At 38.6% G+C, this 23,588-nt stretch overlaps 3 protein-coding genes across 3 annotated transcripts; 2 read left to right on the top strand and 1 right to left on the bottom strand.

The window, feature by feature from the left end:
• Positions 1-2,952: 2,952 nt before the first annotated feature.
• On the top strand, positions 2,953-3,710 carry LOC120767551 (cuticle protein 8). The gene is made up of 2 exons (XM_040093676.1): positions 2,953-3,006; positions 3,074-3,710. Exons 1-2 carry the CDS (start codon positions 2,995-2,997, stop codon positions 3,398-3,400), a joined length of 339 nt encoding a protein of 112 aa, XP_039949610.1. The 5' UTR covers positions 2,953-2,994; the 3' UTR covers positions 3,401-3,710.
• A 3,346-nt stretch (positions 3,711-7,056) lies between these two features.
• LOC120768924 (cuticle protein) lies at positions 7,057-8,197 on the bottom strand. Its single transcript, XM_040095703.1, has 2 exons — positions 8,113-8,197; positions 7,057-8,042 (listed from the first exon to the last, which is right to left on the bottom strand). Exons 1-2 carry the CDS (start codon positions 8,119-8,121, stop codon positions 7,632-7,634), a joined length of 420 nt encoding a protein of 139 aa, XP_039951637.1. The 5' UTR covers positions 8,122-8,197; the 3' UTR covers positions 7,057-7,631.
• An 8,441-nt stretch (positions 8,198-16,638) lies between these two features.
• On the top strand, positions 16,639-17,694 carry LOC120768787. The gene has a single exon (XM_040095545.1). The coding sequence runs from the start codon at positions 16,639-16,641 to the stop codon at positions 17,683-17,685; it is 1,047 nt and encodes a 348-aa protein (XP_039951479.1). The 3' UTR covers positions 17,686-17,694.
• Positions 17,695-23,588: the final 5,894 nt, after the last annotated feature.

Below are 23,588 nucleotides of genomic sequence, written 5' to 3'. Positions count from 1 at the left end.
ATGGTTTGCATTGCTTTTTTGGCTTTAAATTCGGTCACAATCGTACTCTTTTTGAAAAAATTTCAGCTTTCTCGAGACGAGTCGAGCAAGAACGCGTTTCATAGAGAGAAGTCGGGCGAGCAACATATCCTTCACTTTTTTAATATTTTCATCAGTTGAAGAGGTCGAAGGTCGTCCGGAATGGGGGATGTCTTCAACGATTTCTCGAATGCTTTTTTAGGCTTTGTTCCACTCGTAGACTTGTATTTTTGATAAAACTGAATCAACGGTTTTGATCCACTCGTAAGCTTGTGTTTTTGATAAAACTTAATCAACGGTTTTGATCCACTCGTTGGCATGTGTTTTTGATAAAACTGAATCCCCGTAAACCTTCTCAATATTCGCAACCATTCCGCACACGAAATGTGTTTAAAAATACAAAATTTGAGATAAATTCTTTGTTCGATATTATTATTCTTTGAAAAAATCAGAACGCACCTCTGCGGTGTACTGACTTAACAGCTTCTGTAAACTAACTGGTTGACAGATCGCGCTAATATTTGGCATTGTAATTAAGAACAGTAGTACCAACTTAGCAAAATCAATTATTTTGAAATGTCATTTACCATGGTTACAATTTCCGGGTGCTTTTTTGTTCCAAGGTCTATGCGTACAAGTAAACAGCTTTGGCGTTTAGAATATGAACACTTAAAAGATATGCTGCTACTTTACTAGTTGCATTTTTTGTTAGGGGTTTTCTTTGAAAATATGTGGTTTTCAAGTAGAAATCAAAGGCATATAATTTAATGTTATAGCCAAAAACGTAGTTTTATTATAAGGATAAGGGTCTGTTTTGTTATATTTTGAATAAATTCCAGTCGAGAGACCCAATTTTCGACCACTTTTGGACAAAAATAACTCGCCGAATAATCTTTCCAAAGCGCCAATCGAGCGTAGACAAACTACTTCACATAAGCCCACTAAATATGGCCCAGCGGGTATTAAACCGCTCGATCCTGGAGGCCATGCCACAGGCCCACGATGCCAGATAATGCGCTCAACAAAGTTTCCTTCAATAAAATTTATTTTTCGTTGGCTTCATAGCTAGTAGCGCCGTCTTGTTGGAACTAAAGGCCGCCCACTTAAAATATCCTCCAATTCAAGCACGAAAAAGTCATTAATCATGACTCCATAGTATTGACCATTGACTGTAACATTATGGACGGCACTTTTGAATAAATAAGGAACAATGATTCCTTCTACACATAGAGCACACCAAACAGTGACTTTTTGAGGTTGCACGGTCTCAACATTGGCTTTTGGATTATCATTACTCCAAATACGACAGTTTTGTTTTTCAACACAACTGTTCAACCAAAAAAAGCTTCGTCGCTGAAGAACATTGTCTTGTAAAAATCGGAATCAGTGGAAATCTCTTTTGGGCCCATTCACCGAATGTGCGACGCGTTTGATGGTTGTTCGGCATTAATTCTTGGATGAGTGGAATTTTGTAAGCAGAGTTGGACGAGTTAATTTTTTGTTCCGCCAAATCTTCCACAAAATGAATGGGCAGAGCTTCAATTGTTGCGCGCGATGGCGCATGGGCTCATGTGGATAATTTTCGGATGCTCCGGTCAACAGCAGAGTAATTGTCTTCGGTGCGCACTATATGGCATCTCTGATGATGCGAATTATCCTCTTGAGTGTTATGGAAGACCGCAATTCTTCAATTCCAAGAAGTTCTCAAGAACTGTCTCCATAACCTAGCGGATTTTGAAAAAGAATTTGCGCTAGCATTCGTGTCAAATTGTTCTCACTCAAGAACTGAAGCCATTAGACCACCGTAAACGTCATGAATTTGCTGAGCACGTGCAACAACCGGATTTTTGCGAGAAGAGTTTGGAGATTTGGTTATTTCTAGAAATTGTGATATTGAATGGGCTCAAAGAAGTTGTGATTTAACACCAGCAGACTACTTCTTGCGGAATTAGTTGAAGTCATTGGTCTCTGGCAATAAACCAAACCCACTTAAAGCTTTAGAAATCTATATTGAATATGACATGACATACGACTTGATTTAATGGAAAGAGTAGTCGAAAATTGGATTCAATTCCCTTTTGGCAAATAAGTGGGACAGTCGAGTTTCACAAGCTTCTCTTCAGACAAATTTTTTCACCAAAGACAGAAACAGATAGTAGTTGCTAAGTGCGGACTATAAGGTGAATGCATAAGAATGTCCCAACAAATCTACCTAAGCTTCGGGCAAGTCAGTATCGATGTGAGTGACCTGAAGTTGTCCTGATGAAACACAAATTCTATCCTATTGGCCGCTTATAGGCGATTGTTTCCTTCCGATGGTCGAATTGTTGACAGTACTGGGCCGAATGAAAAGTTTAGCCGTAGATGAGCAGTTTGTAGTATATGATTCTTTCTGACCGTCAATCCTGTCTTGACTACTATTTGCGCCGGTTCCCCACGATCATGGCCGTGTTCGTTTCAAGTTGTCTAAGTGAGCAATGATGTCCAAGAAAGTGACGAGTGACAAAGTGTGTTACCTACCCATTACCTGCTCATATTTCAATGGCCACCACTGTAAGTGAGTGAATGCCGAAAAACATATTACTACAAAGTTAACATTTATTTGGCTTTTTATTTGTCTTACATTTGATATTAAATTTTTTATTTGAATTTTCGCCATATTACTCAATCAAAAAGCACTGCAGGAGAACCGACCGGCTGTTGGATCCGGTGACAATTACGCGACAGCGCGTTGAATACAGCTCAATAGGACAGCAACAACAATGTGAGGTACAACACAAAGGGCGACCCATGGCTATGCTACCAGTGTTGGGCGGAAGATGATGCGTATCATATTCATATGGCCGACTTCGTGCAAGTGAGTATAAAAGCTACATCAATGTGGGCAAACAGCATTAAACATAGCGAGACAATTGAAGTAGCAGCAGCAGTAGTACTCAAGCCACAGTAATTAATTAAACAAAAGACTCAAACAACATGAAGGCCTTCGTAAGCAACAGCCTCCTTTATAATAAAAAAAAACTTATATCTAACTATTCTTTGCTCACCTTTGCAGTACGCACTCACTTTGCTCGCCGTCAGCTACTTCGCCAGCACCAGCGCAGGCCTCATTGGGCATGGTATACCCATTCCCATCGAATTGGAGGAAAACAGCCCACCGCAGTATGAATTCCACTATTCCGTGCACGACACCCACACCGGCGATGTTAAGGATCAGTTCGAGCATCGTCATGGCGATTATGTAACCGGCCGTTACTCGCTTATTGAACCTGATGGCCAGCGTCGTGTTGTGGAATATAATGCCGATCCATTGTTGGGCTTCACCGCTCAAGTGCATCGGGAAGTGCCAGTTATCCGCCAGCTGCCCTTACATCGTCATTAAAAGTTTGCCAGCAGAAAAGTAGTAGTGACATATATACCTACATACATATATATTCATTCTTACATATCCATACATTTTATTTATATCGACAGTTCTGTAAAACATATGCATTGATCCTAACACACATACACTTACATACACGCATGTACATACATACATACATACATATTGAATCATATATAGCAGAATTTAAAGTTGTCCAGATAACATGTTGGGCAAAAACTAACACAGTGTTGAAGACATGTAATGTGGACGACCCTTTATACACATACTCTTATAATAAAATACATACATACTCCACATATGTACATACTACACATACCATTTCACAAACATTCAAAAATAAATGAAATTATTTATGCAAATTGAGTTGTTATTAATAAGAATGCCGTCTCCTCGTCGCGATCTGCACAGGGCACTGCAGGCTCAGGAAACAGTTGTCCAACATGGGCATAGTCTCCTGTGCTAACTGGCGGTTCTGCGACCTGGAACAGGAAACTCCAGCACACCTAATCCTGGATTGCACAGCAGTCTGTGGAAAAAGGCTTAAGGCCCTGGATTCCATTTATATCAGCAGGGATCACATCAACTCAGTAGCGCCCGGCAAACTCCTGGAACTATTCAGACTGCTGGGACTCTGGGAAGACATGTGATATAGGAGAGGGCACAATAGACCCTAGGTCGCGGTGCATTATCTCATAACACTATCTATCTATCTAATAAAAATGCTTGCGTCTGTTTGTGGAATCCAATGTGAGATGTTACCTTACACTGCTCTAAGACTTAATTCGGTTGTAGCCTCGTTAAGCAGCTGAAACGTGTTTACAGAACAATTTTGTTGTTGTTGTTGCAGCGGCAGAAAGCTTTTTTGAAGTAATTTCGAGGAATGGTGCCGAGTTGACAGTCCTTGGCTGGATAAAAATCCATGTCCGTTCAGGTTACTTAGACGCGACTGTCGTGGAAACGGAAAGAGGCCCTCATTGGAATCTGTGGTGCACTAAGAATAACATCAACAATGGCCATCAATGCCATAGTTCTACAAATAGCTCGCAGGTGCATTGAGCCGATTGCTGCTATTAGACTCAGGAAAGCTGGGTACATGGGAGGTTCTAAGCAGGGACATTCTGAAGTAGCAGTAAATACACTGCTTCAAAGTGTAGCAAACTTCAGAGAGGTGAGAATTATATCACATGGCAGACCTGGCAGTGCGTTCAAGATGTGACAAGAAGTGTTTGATCTCTCTATCATTACCATCAAACCTCTTTTGGAATCGCTGTAAAATGCAAAGCCAATGAACTTGTTATACCGCAATCTTACCACTTTATGAGTTTGGGAACGATTGAATACCCCGCTGTCCTCTTGCGCTATAGCATTGAATCCACGGATCTCTCGTGATTCACCAAGCACTGGTCAACAATGAAGCCTTGCGAGGCACAACCTCCTTTTTGTCCTGAAAGGATCGCAAGATGATCTTTGAATTACATGCTTTTAATATTCTTCTCGCCACTGTGACAGTTGTTCTGCCTGAATACTGATTGATAGACTCACACACTGTGAGGTTACATACCTTGTCTAACGTTTCAAGACATTCTTCGAGACATATTTCGATCTCGTGTTCGAGTTCATGATGCTTCAAGAAAATAGTCTCTAGAGATAAGTAGTTTCAGACACATATATATTGAAGATATATTGTGAATGCATACTAACCTCCCAAACAAAGCTCTAAGAGCTTCTTTTCTATTGGTCAAAGATGGCCGCTTCGGATCGATTGTTTCCTAAAGATTGTCCAATTGTTGATAGTATTGGTGCGAATGAAGAGAAAAGGAAGTAATTGAGGTTTTGCACTGCGACCTATGGTCTATTGTGCCCTCTCTCATATCACATATGGTCACAAAGGTCCAGCACTCTGAATAATTCCAGGAGCTTGCTCGGCGCGGCTGAGGTGATCCCTGTCGGCATAGATAGATTCTAGGGCCTTGAGCCCGCTGGATAATCTGGAATGAAGTTTTCTGGAGTTTCCTGTTCCATGTCGCAAAATCGGCAGTTTGTGTATAAGACTATGCCCATGTTGGACTAGTGTTTCTTGCCAGGTTGTAATCTCCCAATAGTAACTTGGCGTGGCGCATTTCAGTTGCCTGCTGTCAGTGCCGTTCTCTACCCACTCTCTCCTCCGTGTGGAGCAACTCCTTTAAGGTGTGGGGCCTCACCGCAATGCATGGTTCTGTCCCGATCATCCTGGAAGCCTTTTATGCCCCGGTACCCAGTTCAGGTGTACACGGTTGTAAACTGATAGGTGGCTCAGCTTGCCTATACACTCCCCCACTAATAGCGATTTGACCTCATAAGTTGAGAGCGCTTTTAGTGCCACTTGACTATCACTGAGCGATACGTTGGTTACGATAGTTGCGATGGAGATTGATTTCTGCACTCTGACTTTTAGCAAAGACTTATGCTTGAAAGATGCTCAGAAAACATACCATTGGTATGGATAGTTTGGTATGAGGTCTCACAACGCCTGCTCCAATGCCTTAAGCTGTACCACTGCATAGGACTGCTCCTCAGTAGTAGGTTGGGGTGGAATCACTCCACTCCGCCTTACCGCCGAGAATAACTCTAAACTTCTTTATGAAGTTTACTCTCTGCGTAACGTCGTCTCTTGGAAGAAAAGTCAGTGGTGTGTCTGTCCCTAAGACCTTCATTTGTTGAGGCAACATTATTTTCCCTACTGCCATAAGCAGTATGGTATCTTTCGCTGCCTGTTTGATCACTAGATGCAGCAGTGTGAGCTCCAGCAAGACTTCAAGGAAGTGGGCAAGTGCCCTGAAGCGCAGACGCAGGCGAGTCTTTGCAGCTTCGATACTTAAAAGCCTAAAGAAGATTCCGAATTAATTGTTCCATAAGTGATAATAGCCACCTGATGATATCTAACTTGCAGTCGCAAGATCTGCCGACTAGACATCTGCATATCATGAGCACCTTGGTGATACTGGATAGTGTTAATTCTACGTGCCTATTCCACCATTGGGTTGAGTTTAATGTGAGGCTCCCTGCCACCAAGTGTTAGTGGCCTCAAGCCAGTTTATATTAGTCCAGACTGCCCGTTTGGACGAACTTACAGCGATTCAATTATGATTTTGTTTTGGTTAACGGTGTCGTAAGTGGCTCACTTTTCAGCAACGGTAGCCACCGGCTTCAGAAATGGATTGATTATGTTGTGATTAAGTAGCAATTCGCAGTTGAATAATCAGTTTCAGTAATTTGTGGGCACTCGCACATTTAGCTGGGTTTCTGAACCAGATTTGCTTATCAAGAAAGATTAAGTGTATCGAGAACATCGGAATGTTTGGATAAAAGCCATACAATTTTGACAACATTTTAGTTAAAGTTATCATTCTAAGACAAGAAAAGATTTCTCGTCAAGCCAAACATTTTTGAACCCTCTCGGAGGTACGAGTAAAAACGACTTTTTTTTATAATCGCATTCTAGTTTTATTTGAAAATGCATAAAGTGCTTTCTATACAGCAAATTGCAAATAATTTTATGTGTAAACATATTTATAACAAATTAACATACAATAGCTTTACCGTTGAGTGAGTTGTACAAGTGTTATGGCAATTTAAACAAAGCTGTGTTTCATAAATGTTAGAATAATGAAATGAACTAAAACGAAAACACTGCCGATGATGCTGCGACACCAGTAACTCAATATATCGCAGAAACAGGAGCGCAAACGGACGATTCTCAAGACGTGACAACGAACGTAAAAAAAAATCAAAAACTGTGCTAACATGTTATATGTGAATGTAAGAGTGTAACGTGTTGAGCCGAAAGGTTAGTGCTGACCAGAAGGGTCACGTGCCCGGTGTGGCACGCTTAGTGTACCTACAGGAGTCGCCAATGATTGCTTGAATATTGCAGCGGTGGTGTTTTCAAATAAAAAAAGTATTCAACTTAAAATTGCTTGTGTATTTGTATGTAGTGTTTCGTGGTTGACGCGTGAGTATTCAAAATGTAGTGAACTTAAAAAAATCTAGATATTACGTTTATACATGTATGGTATATATATGTTTAAATGTAAACTACTCGTAGAGTCGATTTGTTTAAAAAAGTTGATGCATTGCTTAATGATTTCTCAATGATTTGGTTGTGTGACAATGTGCTGATTCAACTGCTCGTTCAACCAACTATGCTGCTATTCGTACGAAATCGCTTCATTGCCATTGTCTATGCTCAGTACTTACTCTGCAGACCCAAGGAGAGCAATGGTAATTTCGGTGCAATGGCAATAGGTGCGAGTACTTTGGCTACTGGTGCAATAGCCTTAACCACCTTTTGACCGAGCGGATCACGACGCACTAACGCATTGAAGCCATTGTGGGCATCAGATGTATAGTCAACGGTGCGTAGATAGCCATCAGCATCGACTAATGAATATTGTCCTTGCACAACATCGCCTTTGCGGGATTCCGTTTGGCTCTTAATGTCACCGGTGTGATCATCGCGCACCGAATAGGAGAACTCATAGTGAGCTGGTGCCTCGACTTCGACGGTCTTGACTAGCGCCGGCTTGAGCAACAGTGGTGCATGTCCCAATTCGATGGCGGTAGTAGCACCCAAACCGATGATGAATAGACCGAATAACTGTAAAAGGATATGTACATATTAGCCAAATTAAATATTTTATTAATTTATAATTACACGTGGCACGTACAGTGAACATTTTGTATGTGTTTTCGAAGGATTTCACTTTTAAGCTAAGCTGCTGTACACTGACTTTTTCGTACTACTGTACTGTGGTGTATCGACTTGTACTCGTGGAACTCCTGTGCTGTACTATGATTCTGATCAATTAGCCGCCAACTTTTATATTGTGTGACCGCTGATGTCCGTTAGCTTGGAAATTTCTGCCGCCGCAGTTGCGCTGTGGTGGCACAAGTGCTAGTTTCGGTCCCACAACAACAATTTGCTACAGTATCACTACAATTTCAACCAATATCGAGTGTATGCAAATGCCTACACATGTATGTATATATGTGCCTCAAAACCACCACCCAACGCCTTACCGTTAAAAATATCGCTCTCATATCTTATTTAGCATTTACAGTCTTACAAAAATAAGTCCTACATGTTGGTCATTTTAAAATTTTTAATTCTTTTAATTTCTTTACAGTGCATTTCAAATATTTTTTCTTTTAAATGCAAGTATTTTCATAACACTTTCGGGTATCTTTTCAATATACTCTTAGTGGATTTAGCAGAAATCTTGTTTTGTTCATCGATACGCATGCCCATTTGTTTATCTCTCGTCTAGGTACCGATATTTTTTTGGCATTTTTTCTTTGCGGTTGGCGCGTGTCGCTGCAATGATCTATTTTGCTGTGCTTTTTCTTACCTGTTGGCGCTGCGTATAGTCTTTTTGTACTGGTCAACACAATATTTTCAAACTAAAGAATTCTTTGAACCAAAATACTTAGCCATGCCATAAATTCTGTTACAAAGTTTACAATGCATGCATGGGAGAAGGAATCCAGAAAAAAGTGAAGCTACCATATAAAGAGCAGGGCATATTAAGTTTGCCGCTTTGTTTGTAACACCCAAAAGCGAACTCAGTGCAGTACTACATACTTACATATATGTGACCTGGTCTACGGAAAGGGGGCTTAGGTGTCAAAAAAAAGGAGAACAATTAATGAGATAACGAGAAACTGACGATTATTTTTAACAGCTTTTCCCAGAAAACTAGTTTTCGCACGTTAGCTCCCTTTTCGTAGACCAGGTCACATATGCTTATAAATGATCAGCGTGTTGAGCAGAGTCGATTGTAAATACGTGAATTAGTCCTTCAGTTTTTGTGATATCGTCCTGAAATTTTATAAATATGCTATTTCACCAAGTAGCTAGTCATTTGCTATAATCGACGATAACGGACAACTATACCATACAGCTGCCATACAAACTGACCGATCCAATTAAATCCTTGTATGAACAACTTTTTATGTGGCAGGTTATCGTCACGAAAATTATAGGTTATATCTGTATATATTACATTTTTATCCAAGCCATCACTACAACCCTCTTAGATACGGTCAACTATGGCATATAGCTGTGTACCATAGAAACTGAACGAACAAATTCAAGTTCTTGTATCAAATATTTTTTTTTTGGATTTGATAACATACTTTCACAAAATTTGGCAAATTCGGATTATTATCTCAGGGCGCTACAAAATTGTTTCAATCAAACTTTTGTAATGGAAATAAATCCAAGTAGAGGAACTGTTTTGCATTTTGTCATGCAAAGACTTACCCTGAACAACGTTTACAAGACGTTCAACGCTATTAGAAAAATTGACGTTTTGTAAAGAATGTGTTTTGCGCGCTTCGCTCAACATATGGTCAAAATAATCAGCCTACTGATTGGAACTATTCGCAACACCATTATCCATTTTGAGGTTCAGCATTTATTATTGGTTGATATCCGACCGAATAGACCACGTTCAGCACACAGTGAAGAAAATATAGCAACCGTAGCTGAGAGCACACACGAAGACCGTGGAGAGTCGATTTGGCGCTGTTCGCACAACTCGGACTCTGACGTATGGTATGACTTGGTGCATTTTACGTCGAGATCTTGAATTGAAAGCGTACAAAATACAACTTGTGCAAGTATTGAAGCTGGTCGACCTTCTTAAGCGAAACTGCTTCGCTCTGTGGACTCTTCAAAAGTTCTAAGAAGATAGGGCGTTTTCGGGCCAAATTTTGTTCAGCGATGAGGCCCATTTCTGGCTCAATGGGTATGTAAACAAGCAAAATTGCCTCATTTAGGAAGAGGAGCAACCTGAAGCGATTCCAACGCTGCCATTTCATTCAGAAACACACAACTTTCTGGCGTGGTTTGTGGGCTGGTGGAATCATCGGTCCATATTTTTTTAAAAATAATGTCTATAAGAATGTGTGATATTACACTGTTAGACTTTTTCCTGTGGGAGAACAACTACTGGTCTATGAGAACAACGCTTCGAAAGCAGCACGCGTGTTATTCGCCAGTTACCAGTCGAAAGGCTCGGACGAGTCGTCGAAAATTGGACTGAATGGATGGACTATCTGAGACGTAGCCATGGCCAACATTTGAAAGAGGTAATCTTCAAAAAATAAATAAGAAAGAATGGTCTTTCGAATGATACTATATGGCATATAAGTGCCGTATGCAGTGACCGATTAAAATCTTTTCATATGCGTCTGTGAAAAAGGGGTTTAAACTGGACAAAAGTGTAACAGCATGATATTTTAGAAGGCATGGTAACCCAATTTAAGTACTCTCTTCGTTGAAGATCTTGGATCTTTCAGCCATATTCTGCTCCAACATATGAGGTTGAAACCACAAAACAGTGACTTTAAAGCAATCTTTCTGGTTTTGTAGCAGCATATTAATGATCGTCTGGAAGTTCAGATTTGAATCCATTTGACTAAAGTTCGTGGTCAAAGCTAAAGAACATGACCTATTAAATATCCTACAGAAACGTGGAGAATCTCAAAAAATTCTCGGTACATTTTAAGGCATTTATTAAATGAAATCAATCAATAACTAACCATGCAGAAGTGAAAATAATTTTGTTGACCAGTGCTGCCTATGCGTTGGAAATTTAAATCCTACTTGCTCCAATTTCAACTTGAAACGCCTGTTTGGCGTCGCCAATTCTGCGTAGAAGCTGACGAAACTTGTCTCCAAATACTCTTACGCATTTGCATGCGAGTATATCTGTTTGTCAGTATGTATGTATGTATGTATGTATGTATGTATGTATGTATGTATGTATGTATGTATATGGGCTTGTTTATTTCTAGCAGAAAACATTCAGTTATTTGCATATTTACTTGCACGATTTTTGCTAATGAAGTTCGGAAATGTGAGATATACTGATAAGGATAAACATCGACGCAAGATTTCAACACAAAATATAAATTACAGATTTTTGCTAACGGAATTCTAATTTTGACAGAAACATACAAATCAACGATAAATAACATGTGTTGTATAATTTTTACATGAGTACTTTTGCATTTTTGCATATGACACAATGGCAAAAACTCTGTGAGTAATCAATTTTGTGTTCGTTACACGTTCGTTTCAAGAAAAAATATAAAGCCGTGCTAAGAATTTAGCTTTATTATAAAAATAAGGGATTGCTAAAATGTTTTAAAAATGATTCGAGGCAAGTGACCGTCTCGGCTGGCTCGAATAAACCTCAGTTGAGATCACTTTTTAAAGCAATTGTGGCCGTATGTCGAGTCCGAGCACTAATGCGAGCTTTCTCCGATACTCTGCTCCACAGCAGAAATAGCGTCTCCGATACACACTGTAAGGCATCTCTAAGAATGCGCTTTATCTACTAGAGTAAACGTTATGAGAAACCAATTTATGGATGCTCGAATCACCGCTTTTTCTGAGCGATTATGTCATTAGCCCCAGAAAGGAATAGGTAGTTTTCACTTGCAACTCATGATGATTGCCTGCCATTTCCATTAAACGCACAGCAAAACCTTCCTGACCAACAATCTTCACTTCGATTCTCCCACGACCGTTCTCGCTTGACATTTTCGTAAATGTCCCAATTTCGATCACCAGTAACCATCCGCTTTAGAAATGGATCGATCTTGTCAGAAGTCGGTCGTCTTCAGAAGTCAATAATAAAGACAATGCTGATTTGTTTTTACGATTCCGAGGGTATTGTACACCTAGAGTTCGTCCTACCTGGCCAAACGATTAATGCTGTGTTTTACCTTGGTGTTATGAAGCGTCTTTTGTCACGCATTCATCGTGCTCGACCACAATACCGTGAGGCAGGGTCCTGGCGCCTGTTGCACGATAATACGCCGTTTCATCGGTCGTCGCTTGTCACTGATGTTTTGACTAAAAACTCCATATTAACCATTAATCACTCACCCTACTCGCCTGATCTGGCACCCTGTGATTTTTACCTATTTGGAAAACTTCATTTGCCCATGAAAGGACACTGGTTTCAGGACATTTCAGCTATCCAAAAGGCGACGCCCGATATTCTCAAGAGCATTCCGAAAAATGACCTTAAACACTCATTTCAAATGCTAATTGACCGGACTAAACGCTGTATCGAAGCACAAGGAAACTGCTTTGAATAAAAAAATATAATTTGAAAAATGTTAATTTTTTGTTGTTTTTTTAACAGTCCTGTTTCTTTTGCGACAGACCTTGTATATGTATAAATGATCAGGATTAACGTCGGTCCGTCTGATCGTGCAGATGATAACCTAAGTAAAATTGAAATATTTTAATGAAACGCATGTAATCAACGGCCACAAAACTTCGCAATAAGCAATTGATTAAAATAAAAAAAAACTGTTATTTCATGCAGGGGACAAAGGACACTTTTGAGCTAAAAATTATTTAAAAGTAGGCGTATCCCCACTCAATAAATAGTTTAAGGTACACACCCTTCAAACATAATCAAACAAAAATGCTGCGAAGAAAGGCTTTACTCTTCATAGGAGTATACTGTGAAAATTTTGTAAAATCAGATAATAGCAACGCCTACTCCCATATAATGGTTATGTTTGGTGAAAACTACAAAAAGTACGAATCCTGCCTGAATCATGACCAAGATGGTAGAGAAGGGATTTATTGGAACAGGTGCTAAAATTAGACAATGAACGTAAAATCATATAGCTCACGAACTACTTCAACCAAATTTGGTCTGTGAGGTTATCTAAACATTGCCACATTGACAACCACGCCTTTTTCCCATATAACAAACTTTTAAATTCCTTCTGATTCCTTCACTGTATAGTATACAAATCAAACAAAAATAGTGCCCCTAAGGCAGTTCATATTACGCCCAAAAATTGTCGAAATCGTTATATAACTCTTCAAGGGCCCAGACAACTTACTTATTATATACGTATATGTATGTTAAGGGGGTATTCTTGTCAAGAAATGCTATTTAACGGCATTTTTAAAGTCCAATAAAAAAAAAAAACTAAGAACATTTTTACTATCAAATTTTTTATCAGATATTTATTGAGATTTTAAGAATACAAAAAAAAAATAAAAAAAAAAAAATTGTAATAATTTGATTAATTGCGGCGTGGTGGCGTGGCGGGGGTGGAAAATAAGGGTGCGCCCTTCCTGACACGATTTCAACACTTTGGGTGATCTGAAAAAGAAAAAAATTTCAGTAAATGGCGACTGCTTGAATTTTTTGCCCGTTTTTTGGAAAAGATCAAAATTTTTTAAAAATAGTAAAAGTCAAAATTTTTTAATAGTCCTAGTTCCAACTATAGAGAGATACATAAAGAAGGTCCACACCAAATTTCAAGTAAATCGGTTCATTAGAACTTGAGAAATCATGTCAGAAGTGTTGAAAATAGTAGTTTCGAGAAAAACGCGATTAAAGATTTGAGTCTAACTGCAGCCGGTTTGCACGCTGCGTCACTAAAATAGCTATAAGTCGGTAAATAATAGAAAAAAAAATTTAAAAAAAAAAATTTTAAAAGTCCTTTGGGGAATATATTCTTAAAGGTTCAGTCTTTAAGAAAATGCAAAACAAAATCGATTTTTTTCAAAATTCTAGACTAGAATACCCCCTTAAGCCCAGTGCATATGGCAAGGCAAGAAAGCTCTAAAACATGAACAAAAAACGTTTCAATGCTTGAAAGTATTTTGCATCGATCTTAAATACTTTTGAATTTAGCGATTAGTAATAGTAAATTACGGTTCCTGTTTTTATGGTTACATGTAACGGGCAACAAATTTCAGTGGCAAGTTTGGATTTGTTTAAAGCGTTTCATTTTAAATTTTGTACGTAAAAACGAGTCCAGTTATTGGCGATGAAATATAATGTTGCTAAATCCAAAATTTGTGGCATTAAAGCAAAAAGACAAGTTATTTTAAAATGCGTAAACAACACACTTTCGGGGCATGGAAAAAAACACTGCGTTCTTCTGAGCTGCCCAAAATGAAGAAAGCTCTTTATCGTTGCTTATCCGTAAGCGAAATAAGAAGTGACCAGTAAGTACTTTAATGCTAAAAGAAAAAGCCAAAAAGCTGCATTCAAAATTAAAGGAAAACAAAGCTGATTTTAAGCGATGGAGGGCTTCAAAATTTTGGCATTCGACTTATTCAAATAACGGGCGAAAAGTTGTCTTCACAGCCTCATCTAGTTAACTTTTGGCAGAAAAACTAAAACGGGACGGTATGAGAAAGCCTTATGGGAGCCGGTGTGAAAATTGGATAATGGGTGTGGCATCGCCTATTTTTTGGTGAAATTCCATATCCCGGGACCCGACTGACCGATTTCGATAAATTTCACGTTGTGAAAATGAGCGAAATCGGACAATAACCACGCCTACTTCCCATATAGCACAATTTTAAATTCCATTTGTTTCGTTCAAGTTTCCAGTACGCAAAACAAGAAGCAATTAATATAACGGGATTAAGCTTTGATTAGTATATGCCACCTTATGACCAAAAATTGTTCAAACCCAACAAAAACTGTTCAAGCCCCTAGGTGCCGAATGTTTAGACCCCGGTACCCCTGACTTTTATTAGCAAATAATGGTTAATATTTAAGATATATAATTTAAATTCAGGGATGATACTTCTCTGACGCTGTAAAAATGGGTTGAATCGGATCAATACTTCGCTTAGCCCCCATATACTTAATATAAAGATTTAGAACTTCCGGTTGACTTTGTACCCCATATATCGGCCAATATGTGAGTTATCCTAATTAAAATGAGAGAGCGTGTTTTACTCATAACAGTGTATCTTTGTGTCTAAAATAGATAAATTTGAGCGAAAACTTGGCCTAGCCCCTATATAACTAATATTAGGATTTTCGAACATCCGGTTGACTTTTACTCTATATGATTGGTTTCATACCTTAAAGCATTTTCCTGGTTTTGATTCTTGCAAGTTGCACCCGAACTTAGACCTTCCTTACTTGTTTCAATAGCCTTTTTTCGACAGATTACGTGTGATTCGTATTAAGCTGTCATGTTATTTTTGTTCGGTATTGTTTTGAACTGTACACGAAGACCGTGGAGAATCGATTCGGCATATGGAACGACTCGCGCATTTTACGTTGAGATCTTAAATTGAAAGCGTGCAAAATACAGCTTGTGCAAGAACTGAATGCGCTCGACCTTCCCAAGCAACATCGCTTCGCTCTATGGGCTCTTGTAAAGTTCCGAGAAGATCCAACGCTTTCGAGCCAAATTTTATTCAGCCACGAGGCCCATTTCTGGCTCAACGGGTATGTAAACAAGCAAAATTGCCTCATTTAGGACGAGGAGTAAGCTAAAGAGATTCAAATGCTGCCATTTCATTCAGAAAAAAAAACGGTTTGGTTAGGTTTGCGACCGTTATTGTGCCATAATAACCGACTGCTTGGTGCCTAAAAGTGAAATTGGAGCAAAATATCAAGCGTGTCATTTGCCAGTTATCAGTCGAAGTGCTCGAATGAGTCATCGAAAATTGGATTCAACGGATGGACCGTTGAAACGTAGCCGCTGCCAAAATTAATAATCTTCAAAAAATAAATGTCCAATAATGTTCTTTCGAGTGATAATAAACATTCTCCATCAAATTTGAAGTTTCCGTTTTTTTTTTCTTTAAAATAGTAGGAAACCCAGAAATGGATCACTCTTTACCTCATCTATCGGCCAATGAGTAAGAAGTCTTAATGACGCTCAGAAAAAAATATCTTTCCAATAACAGTTTACACTCATAAAATGTATGAAATTAGGACAATACTTCCTCTTGTTCCGATATAATTAATATACGGTTTTCCAAGCATCCGATTGGCTTTATACTGTATATAGCCGTCAGTATGTAAAATATATTAGCAAAGTATACGTAAAGTGAAAGTATAATATTGAATATACTATCGTTTAATGCCATAAATGTGCGATATTGATACATGAACTATCCCAGCTCCCATATATTACATATAATGGTTTTTATTATTCCATAATGAAATTTGTGCGTAAAAATGTTTGGATGCAGCTGAACTTAGCCCCTCCCTACACGTTCATAATTTATCTTTTGATTTGCGCTTCATCTAAATCTTTAGTTTTCATCACTTGACGCACGTTTGTCTTTCTTCTTTGCGATTTCGTGCCGTTTGACACGTTTGCATCCAAACGGTACTTTGAAAATATTTCACTGTTTATGGTTTGCTAACAGACGCATCAGTTGCAAGATGGGCCCAGATGTATTAGCAGTTATTTTTGTAACCGTATTTTTAATTAATTGCGCCAACGGAAGTGTAGACGGCGAAAAAGCATTCACCCAAGCTGAGTATGATATCATCAACGACACTGCGTCCTTTCCATGGCAAGACCTACACAATGAAATACATCAGGGTGATGCCATCACCTATGAGCTGGGCACGCCACAATACCAAATTTTAAACGCCGATGAGCCGATAGAAATCATCACACCCGATCAGCCCGGTTATTACGAAAGCCTTAAGCGTTATGAAGCGGCAGCAATGCAGCAGACAGAGGAAAAGCAGAGTGATGCGACTACGACAGCCCCAGAAGAAATACAGAAGCAAACAGTTACGGAGAAACAAGAAAAACTGATTTCAGATGGGGAGAAGAAGATTCAATTTATCATACTGAACTCGAAGAAAAAGAGCAAAAATCCAAAAATGTATTTAGGTTCACCAAATCAATACCAACTAGATGCCAAGTCAGTTGAAACGAGCAAAAAGAACAACGAAATGAAGAATAAAAAACCGGTAGTAAAAGAAACAGCTCCTTGGACCCAAAAATTTAACGACAATATGGAAGCACAATCGAAAGGAAACGAAGTAGAACTCGTTGCTTTGTCAAAGACAATCGAGAAGAGCAAACAAATCCAAAGTGTGTCTCCACAATCAAACCATAAGAAGGAAATAGTAAAATCTTTGGAGGCAAATACGTTTATTCCAAACACAGAAACCATTATTATCGATGATAATAATAATTCGAGCAGCACTGTCTTATCATCAAATTCTCTCACAGAATCGTCGCTAACAGAAGTCATGCCGGCTACGGATATACCAGCGGAAACTCCACTCCAATTACCAGATACGTTTCTTACATACGATACTCCGCCCACTGAGGAGACATCAGCGCCTCTAAACCAAAAACTGAAAGAACCTTATATGACTGATATGAGCTCGGATGCGCCAGTGTATGAAGCTCCACCCCACATCCGAGATTTCGAGTATTTATATCGCTCAGCGTTGGGTCTACCATAATATAGACCAAAAGTTGTTACGTATGTCTGATTACCAAATATATGGGTATTCTTTAATTAATTAAACGTGTTTTTATAAATTTTTTAAAATAATTGTTTTATATAAAGCTATAAAAATTAATAAAAAATCAATATATATTTTTTTTTTTAAATTAGTTTCGATCGTGTAATTAATAATGTGGCAACCCAGTCAGCAGCTCTTTTGCATTTTATATAAAAGTGTTAAAAGTACATACAAGTACAATACTGACAAATGATCTAAACACTGTTCAAGTGGAGCCGTAGCTCTCTCAGGGGAGACTTTTGTCCATATATAGAGTGAAAAATAACGCCGTTAGATGATATGAAACTATCAGATAGAAGTAATTGTTATATGGAAGTAAAATTAAATTTAATATCTGAGGATGTAAAAGTGAAATTGTAGATATCAACTTCTAAAATATTGCAGACGATTTTGATCAGATTTTGGCGAGGTTAGAAATCACAACCTTAATATTTTGTTGAGAAAATCATTTACAATGAATATATGATATGTATGTATGTATGTATTTATGTAGGTTTTTACTTTGATTTTGAATTTGAATACATAAACTACTCTCACTCGTATTTCGAAAGGAATACTCCTTTGAGCCGTTCTATACCCAACAAGGTTTCAGACAAGGCGACTCCGTACGACTTTTTCAATCTGCTCCTGGAGAAAATAATTCGAGCTGCAGATCTGAATAGAAGGTATAATATAATATGTTTTTTCCAGGTTGGACAAAATATCGAAGCAAATACGAAATATCTCCTGTCATCAAAAAAACAGTCGTCTCACTCGCGACTAGTCTTCCACGTCACTGCTGACAGCCATACCTTCGAAGTCATAGATCTTGGAACCAGTACTCGTATTAAGACCAACAATAATGTCAGCCTTGAAATCCAACGCAGAATAACTCTTGCCAATAGATGCTGCTGCGGACTGAGTAGGCAATTGAGAAGTAAAGTTCTCTTTCGACGAACAAAAACCAAACGCTATAAGTCACTCATTATTCCCGTCCTGCTATATGGCACAGAGGCATAGACGATGACAACATCTAATGAGTCGGCGTTACGAGTTTTCGAGAGAAAGATTTTGCGGAAGATTTATGTTTTTTTTCGCATTGGAAACTTTGAATACCGCAGTTATTGGAACGATAAGCTGTGCGAGATATACGACGACATTGACATAGTTCAGCGAATTAAGAGATAGCGGCTACGCTGTCGTCACTACATCAAGTCGTCCGAATGGATGAAAACACTCCAGTTCTGACAGTATTCGACGCAGTACCCGCCGAGGAAAGCGAAGGAGGAGGTAGACCTTCATTCCGTTGGAAAGACCAACCACAGAGATTAAAATCCCTCACGCTATTGGTCCTCTCTGAGCTACACTGTGCCTCCGACGAAGTTCATCAATGCAAAAAGTTGTATCTGTGCAACAGCCGAAATATCGTCAGGAAACCTTCGTCCGATAGGTTTGCATTCGCATAGAAGATGTTTTATAATCTCTTCTTCTTCTACCTCCTGACGTATTCTACAATAGTCATTGTAAGATCTGCTGACATGTCTGCCAATTGGACAGTGATCTGTGAGCACACCTGCTAGATTTCTTATGTCGTTCCCTTTGAATTTTAAAAGTCGGCATTAGCGGCCAAAATACCATTTATGCCATGCTTGTTTCGCAAGTTAGGAATTGATTCCATCGAGACTCAGATAACATGTTTGTCGATTAAATATCTACAAGTAGCCAAAGGCATATGAATTCCCTCTTTTTCTTTCTAGTCTAATTGTAAGATGATGCCTGCTCCGGTTAGTTCACCTGCTTCACAGTTACCAGAAATATCAATATTTTCTGAAGCATTACATTACAAGCTTATTGTGAAATATGGTGTTATTTAGATTCAGCCTGAGATCAATACATTTCTCTATTTTTGATTAAACCCTAAAAGATTTTGGTGATTTCAAAGTCGCTTTGCTATCTGTATATAGTATATTAGGTTTATCCGAAAAGTAATAGGACTGATTTTCTTCCGCCGCGACTGTACTTCGGAGCGTGCGCTCATCGACTGGATTCGATAGAGGGTGTTTCTAGCTAACGAACGAGCACCTGGAGAGTCAGTACAGAAATTTTCGCATGACGCGTTTCTGTGAGTGGTGCAAGCCGAAAACACAGCGTTCGTTAAAGCAGAAGTACGCGATTAAATTTTGTGTGATATGATCAAGCAGGCTTACCCAGATGTTGCTTTAGCAAGAAGTAGTGTTTCGGTGGCACAAGGCCTTTTTGGAGGGCCGGGAAGAGGTCGAAAACCGTGCTGGGAGACTTACGACTTTGAACACCGGCAATGTGTACGCAAAGTTTTGAACTCAAACCGTCGACTAAGCCAAGTTTTACGTGAAAGATCTAAAGAGACTTAAAGGAAGAGTCAATCGGGCCACGACAACCGCCTTTCTTGTGAACAGCTACCTAACCTAGGCCGGCATCTCAACGCTTCCGCAGCCGCCCTACAGCCCAAATGTGGCTCCCGAGGACTTTTTTTGCTTCCTTGCCTGAAAAGGCCGATGAAAGGCAAGCATTTTGAGTCGACACAGGGGATCCAAGCATCATCATCTCGGCTGCATCGACGCAGAAGGAGCCTAGTTGGAAAGTTTCTAAAAAATTGTAACAATTGGTTCCATAAATTTTTTTAAATCGACGCAGTTCCATTTCTTTCCGGGTAAACTCTGTATAACTACATAAATAAATTTTTTTTTGTTATGACCACACTCTTTGTCCAAGTAAGAAGCTATTCTCTAATTACTGTGATCCTCACTTGGAAGACATTGCATTGGTTTCACAGTGGGAAGATCCAGTCTTGCTAAATCCAGTTTTGCTAAAACCACAACGGATTCGATTATCTAGTTTGAACCAGTTTTACCTGCGTCCTGTCTACCCCACTACTATTCTACTTTTGTCTAAAAGGGCAGGCAGTATTTTCGATCGAATAGGATTCTATAGGATTTCGAAAATCCGCGGTAGTGGGTTTAAACAGGAACTGACTGAATATCTTAGAATGCCTCTTATTGTAGGCGATTAATAGCTATGGATATATAGGATTCCTGTTGAGTCTAAAAGTCTAAGTCTAAAATTTTAAATCGATATGATTTAAATAATTAAATTTATTTGACATAAATAGTTTTTTCCGTAATAATCTTCCATAATCCAACCACCTAGTTTAATCATGTTATTTTTGAATGCATTTTTCTCGAAACATCTCCATACCATGGCCTACCAACTGATAATCGATAATCGAATTTTGGCAGACCAAAAAGGGCCACAATTTAGGGCAAAATTCATATTTATCTTAAAAACGCCGCCATTTTTTCAATTTCTGATATTTTTTTCAACTAAATGTAATTGCACTGACATCTTTTAGTAGAACTGATTTCAGATAGAGGACCGAAGATCGCGAAAAATATTTAAGTTTTTTATTCAAAGAATGTACTGTGTATTCTTAAAATATGTATACTCGTAAGTATACCCTTAAATATCCAAAAATCACTTATTTTAGGCTGTCACACTAAAAGTGCCTCACAATATCTTAGCATTGGTTAAGAACAGAAAATTTGCCAAACTGTTTTGTAAACTTGCCGTCCTCGTCTACATATAAATTTTTATATTGTTTTCGGTTGACTTAATTCAATACAACCATTTATGTCGAAACTTATTTAGAGGAGAACTCAGAAGAGTCAAATTTTCGCAATCAAAACGACCCAGAATTATATCCAAAATACGACTCCATAAAGACAATAGTGCAATGAGTCTACTGTTGAACAAGGAGAGGACGACATTAATAGTGAAATAGTGACATGAAAAATCTTAGGTGTTTCTAATGCAGTTTGATACCCTAAAGTCAAATCTGAAAACAAAATTTTTCTATCACCCCAGATATTCTGTAACCTGTAGCTTTAGATTTTACAATACATAAAATTTCTTTAAATTGCATCATCTCAAATTTTCATACGATCAGGGATTTATCCGGTTTATACCGGTTCTGTCTGCTTGTTTTACATAATAAACACTTCTTTTCATGTCACAAAAAACAAGTGGATTTTTTTTGTCCAGTATAGTCTTTCTCCTCAATTCTCTTGACTTTTGCAAAATAACTATTTGCTTGCCTAAATTAGGCATGTTCTGTTCGAAGTTTAGGTAAATATTTATAGGCCTTATCAAATTTGAAACATGAGATGAGATGAGATGAGATGAGATGAGGTGAGATGAGATGAGATGAGATGAGATGAGATGAGTTGAGATGAGATGAGATGAGCTGAGATGAGGTGAGATGAGATGAGATGAGGTGAGATGAGATGAGATGAGATGAGATGAGATGAGATGAGATGAGATGAGATAAGAAGAGATGAGATGAGATGAGATGATGTGAGATGAGATGAGATGAAATGAGATGAGATGCGATGAGATGAGATGAGATGAGATGAGATGCGATGAGATGAGATGAGATGAGATGAGATGAGATGAGATGAGGTGAGATGAGATGAGATGAGATGAGATGAGATGAGATGAGATGAGATGAGATGAGATGAGATGAGGTGAGATGAGATGAGGTGAGATGAGATGAGATGAGATGAGATGAGACGAGATGAGATAAGTTGAGATGAGATGAGACGAGATGAGATGAGATGAGATGAGAAAAGATAAGATGAGATGAGATGAGATGAGATGAGATGAGATGAGATGAGATGAGATGAGATGAGATGAGATGAGATGAGATGAGATGAGATGAGATGAGATGAGATGAGATGAGATGAGATGAGATAAGATGAGATGAGATGAAATGAGATGAGATGAGATGAGATGAGATGAGATGAGATGAGATGAGATGAGACGATATGAGATGAGATGAGATGAGATGAGATGAGATCAGATCAGATGAGATGCGGTAAGATGAAATGAAATGAGATAAGATGAAATGAGATGAGATGAAATGCGATGCGATGAGATGAAATGAAATGAGATAAGATGAGATGAGATGATATGAGATGAGATGAGATGAGATGAGGTGAGATGAGATGAGATGAGATGAAATGAGATGAGATGTGATGAGATGAGATGAGATGAGATCAGATGAGATAAGATGAGATGAGATGAGATGAGATGAAAGGATGAGCTGAATGGAATTAGTACTGACGTCAACATGGTTATGTGACTACGATAGCAGTGGTTAGAATCCGGATGGGGTTAGCTGAGAATGAGACAACTAATGCTGGTCAGATTCCGAAAAAAATGTTACATTAACACGTTGTACTGCAAACAATTATAGAAGACCAACAAATATTTTTAGTCTTAAAGGAGATTCAGCTTCAAATATATTAAACCTCTTTGTGAACTTGGCTAGCGAGGAATCGAGAGCCAGGCTTGTGAAATATTAAAACATTACCACAGAAATCGGTGTTTAGAAAATAGCAATAAACCTACTTTTAATTTTTTCAGAATGAAAATATATTCTATAAATTTACAATTTGTTCGAGCGTGCATTGTCTAAAATCTAAGAACCACCCTAATACTACTATCTAAATTAAAAGCTTTATATAAATATGTAGTACATCTTAAGCCTACGAAGGTTATGAATCAATAATATAGGAAATATCTGCAACTTACAACGTCGGAATTTACAAGTAACTTCGGGAAAACGGTTGTTTATTTTGTAAACATATTTCGTTTCATGCGGTCAAATAAACAATTAGTACTACATTTACCATTTCTCCACATTTCTTTTTCCGCTGAACGTGCCCTAGGCGAACATTTTTTGCCCGTACAACCTTCGCTCGTATATTGGTCAGCTTTGCAAGCGCGTGCTGAGCCGGCGTTCAGCGGAAAACAAAATAATTCGA

This window comes from Bactrocera tryoni, chromosome 2, assembly GCF_016617805.1.
Source record: "Bactrocera tryoni isolate S06 chromosome 2, CSIRO_BtryS06_freeze2, whole genome shotgun sequence".
Classification (NCBI taxonomy): Eukaryota; Metazoa; Arthropoda; class Insecta; order Diptera; family Tephritidae; genus Bactrocera; species Bactrocera tryoni.
Note: the sequence above shows the minus strand (reverse complement) of the source record. Positions and strands in the feature narration are given on the sequence as shown.

Coding starts and splice junctions, on each gene's coding strand:
- LOC120768787 (XM_040095545.1), top strand. CDS start 16,639: ATGGGCCCAGATGTATTAGCAGTTATTTTTGTAACCGTATTTTTAATT.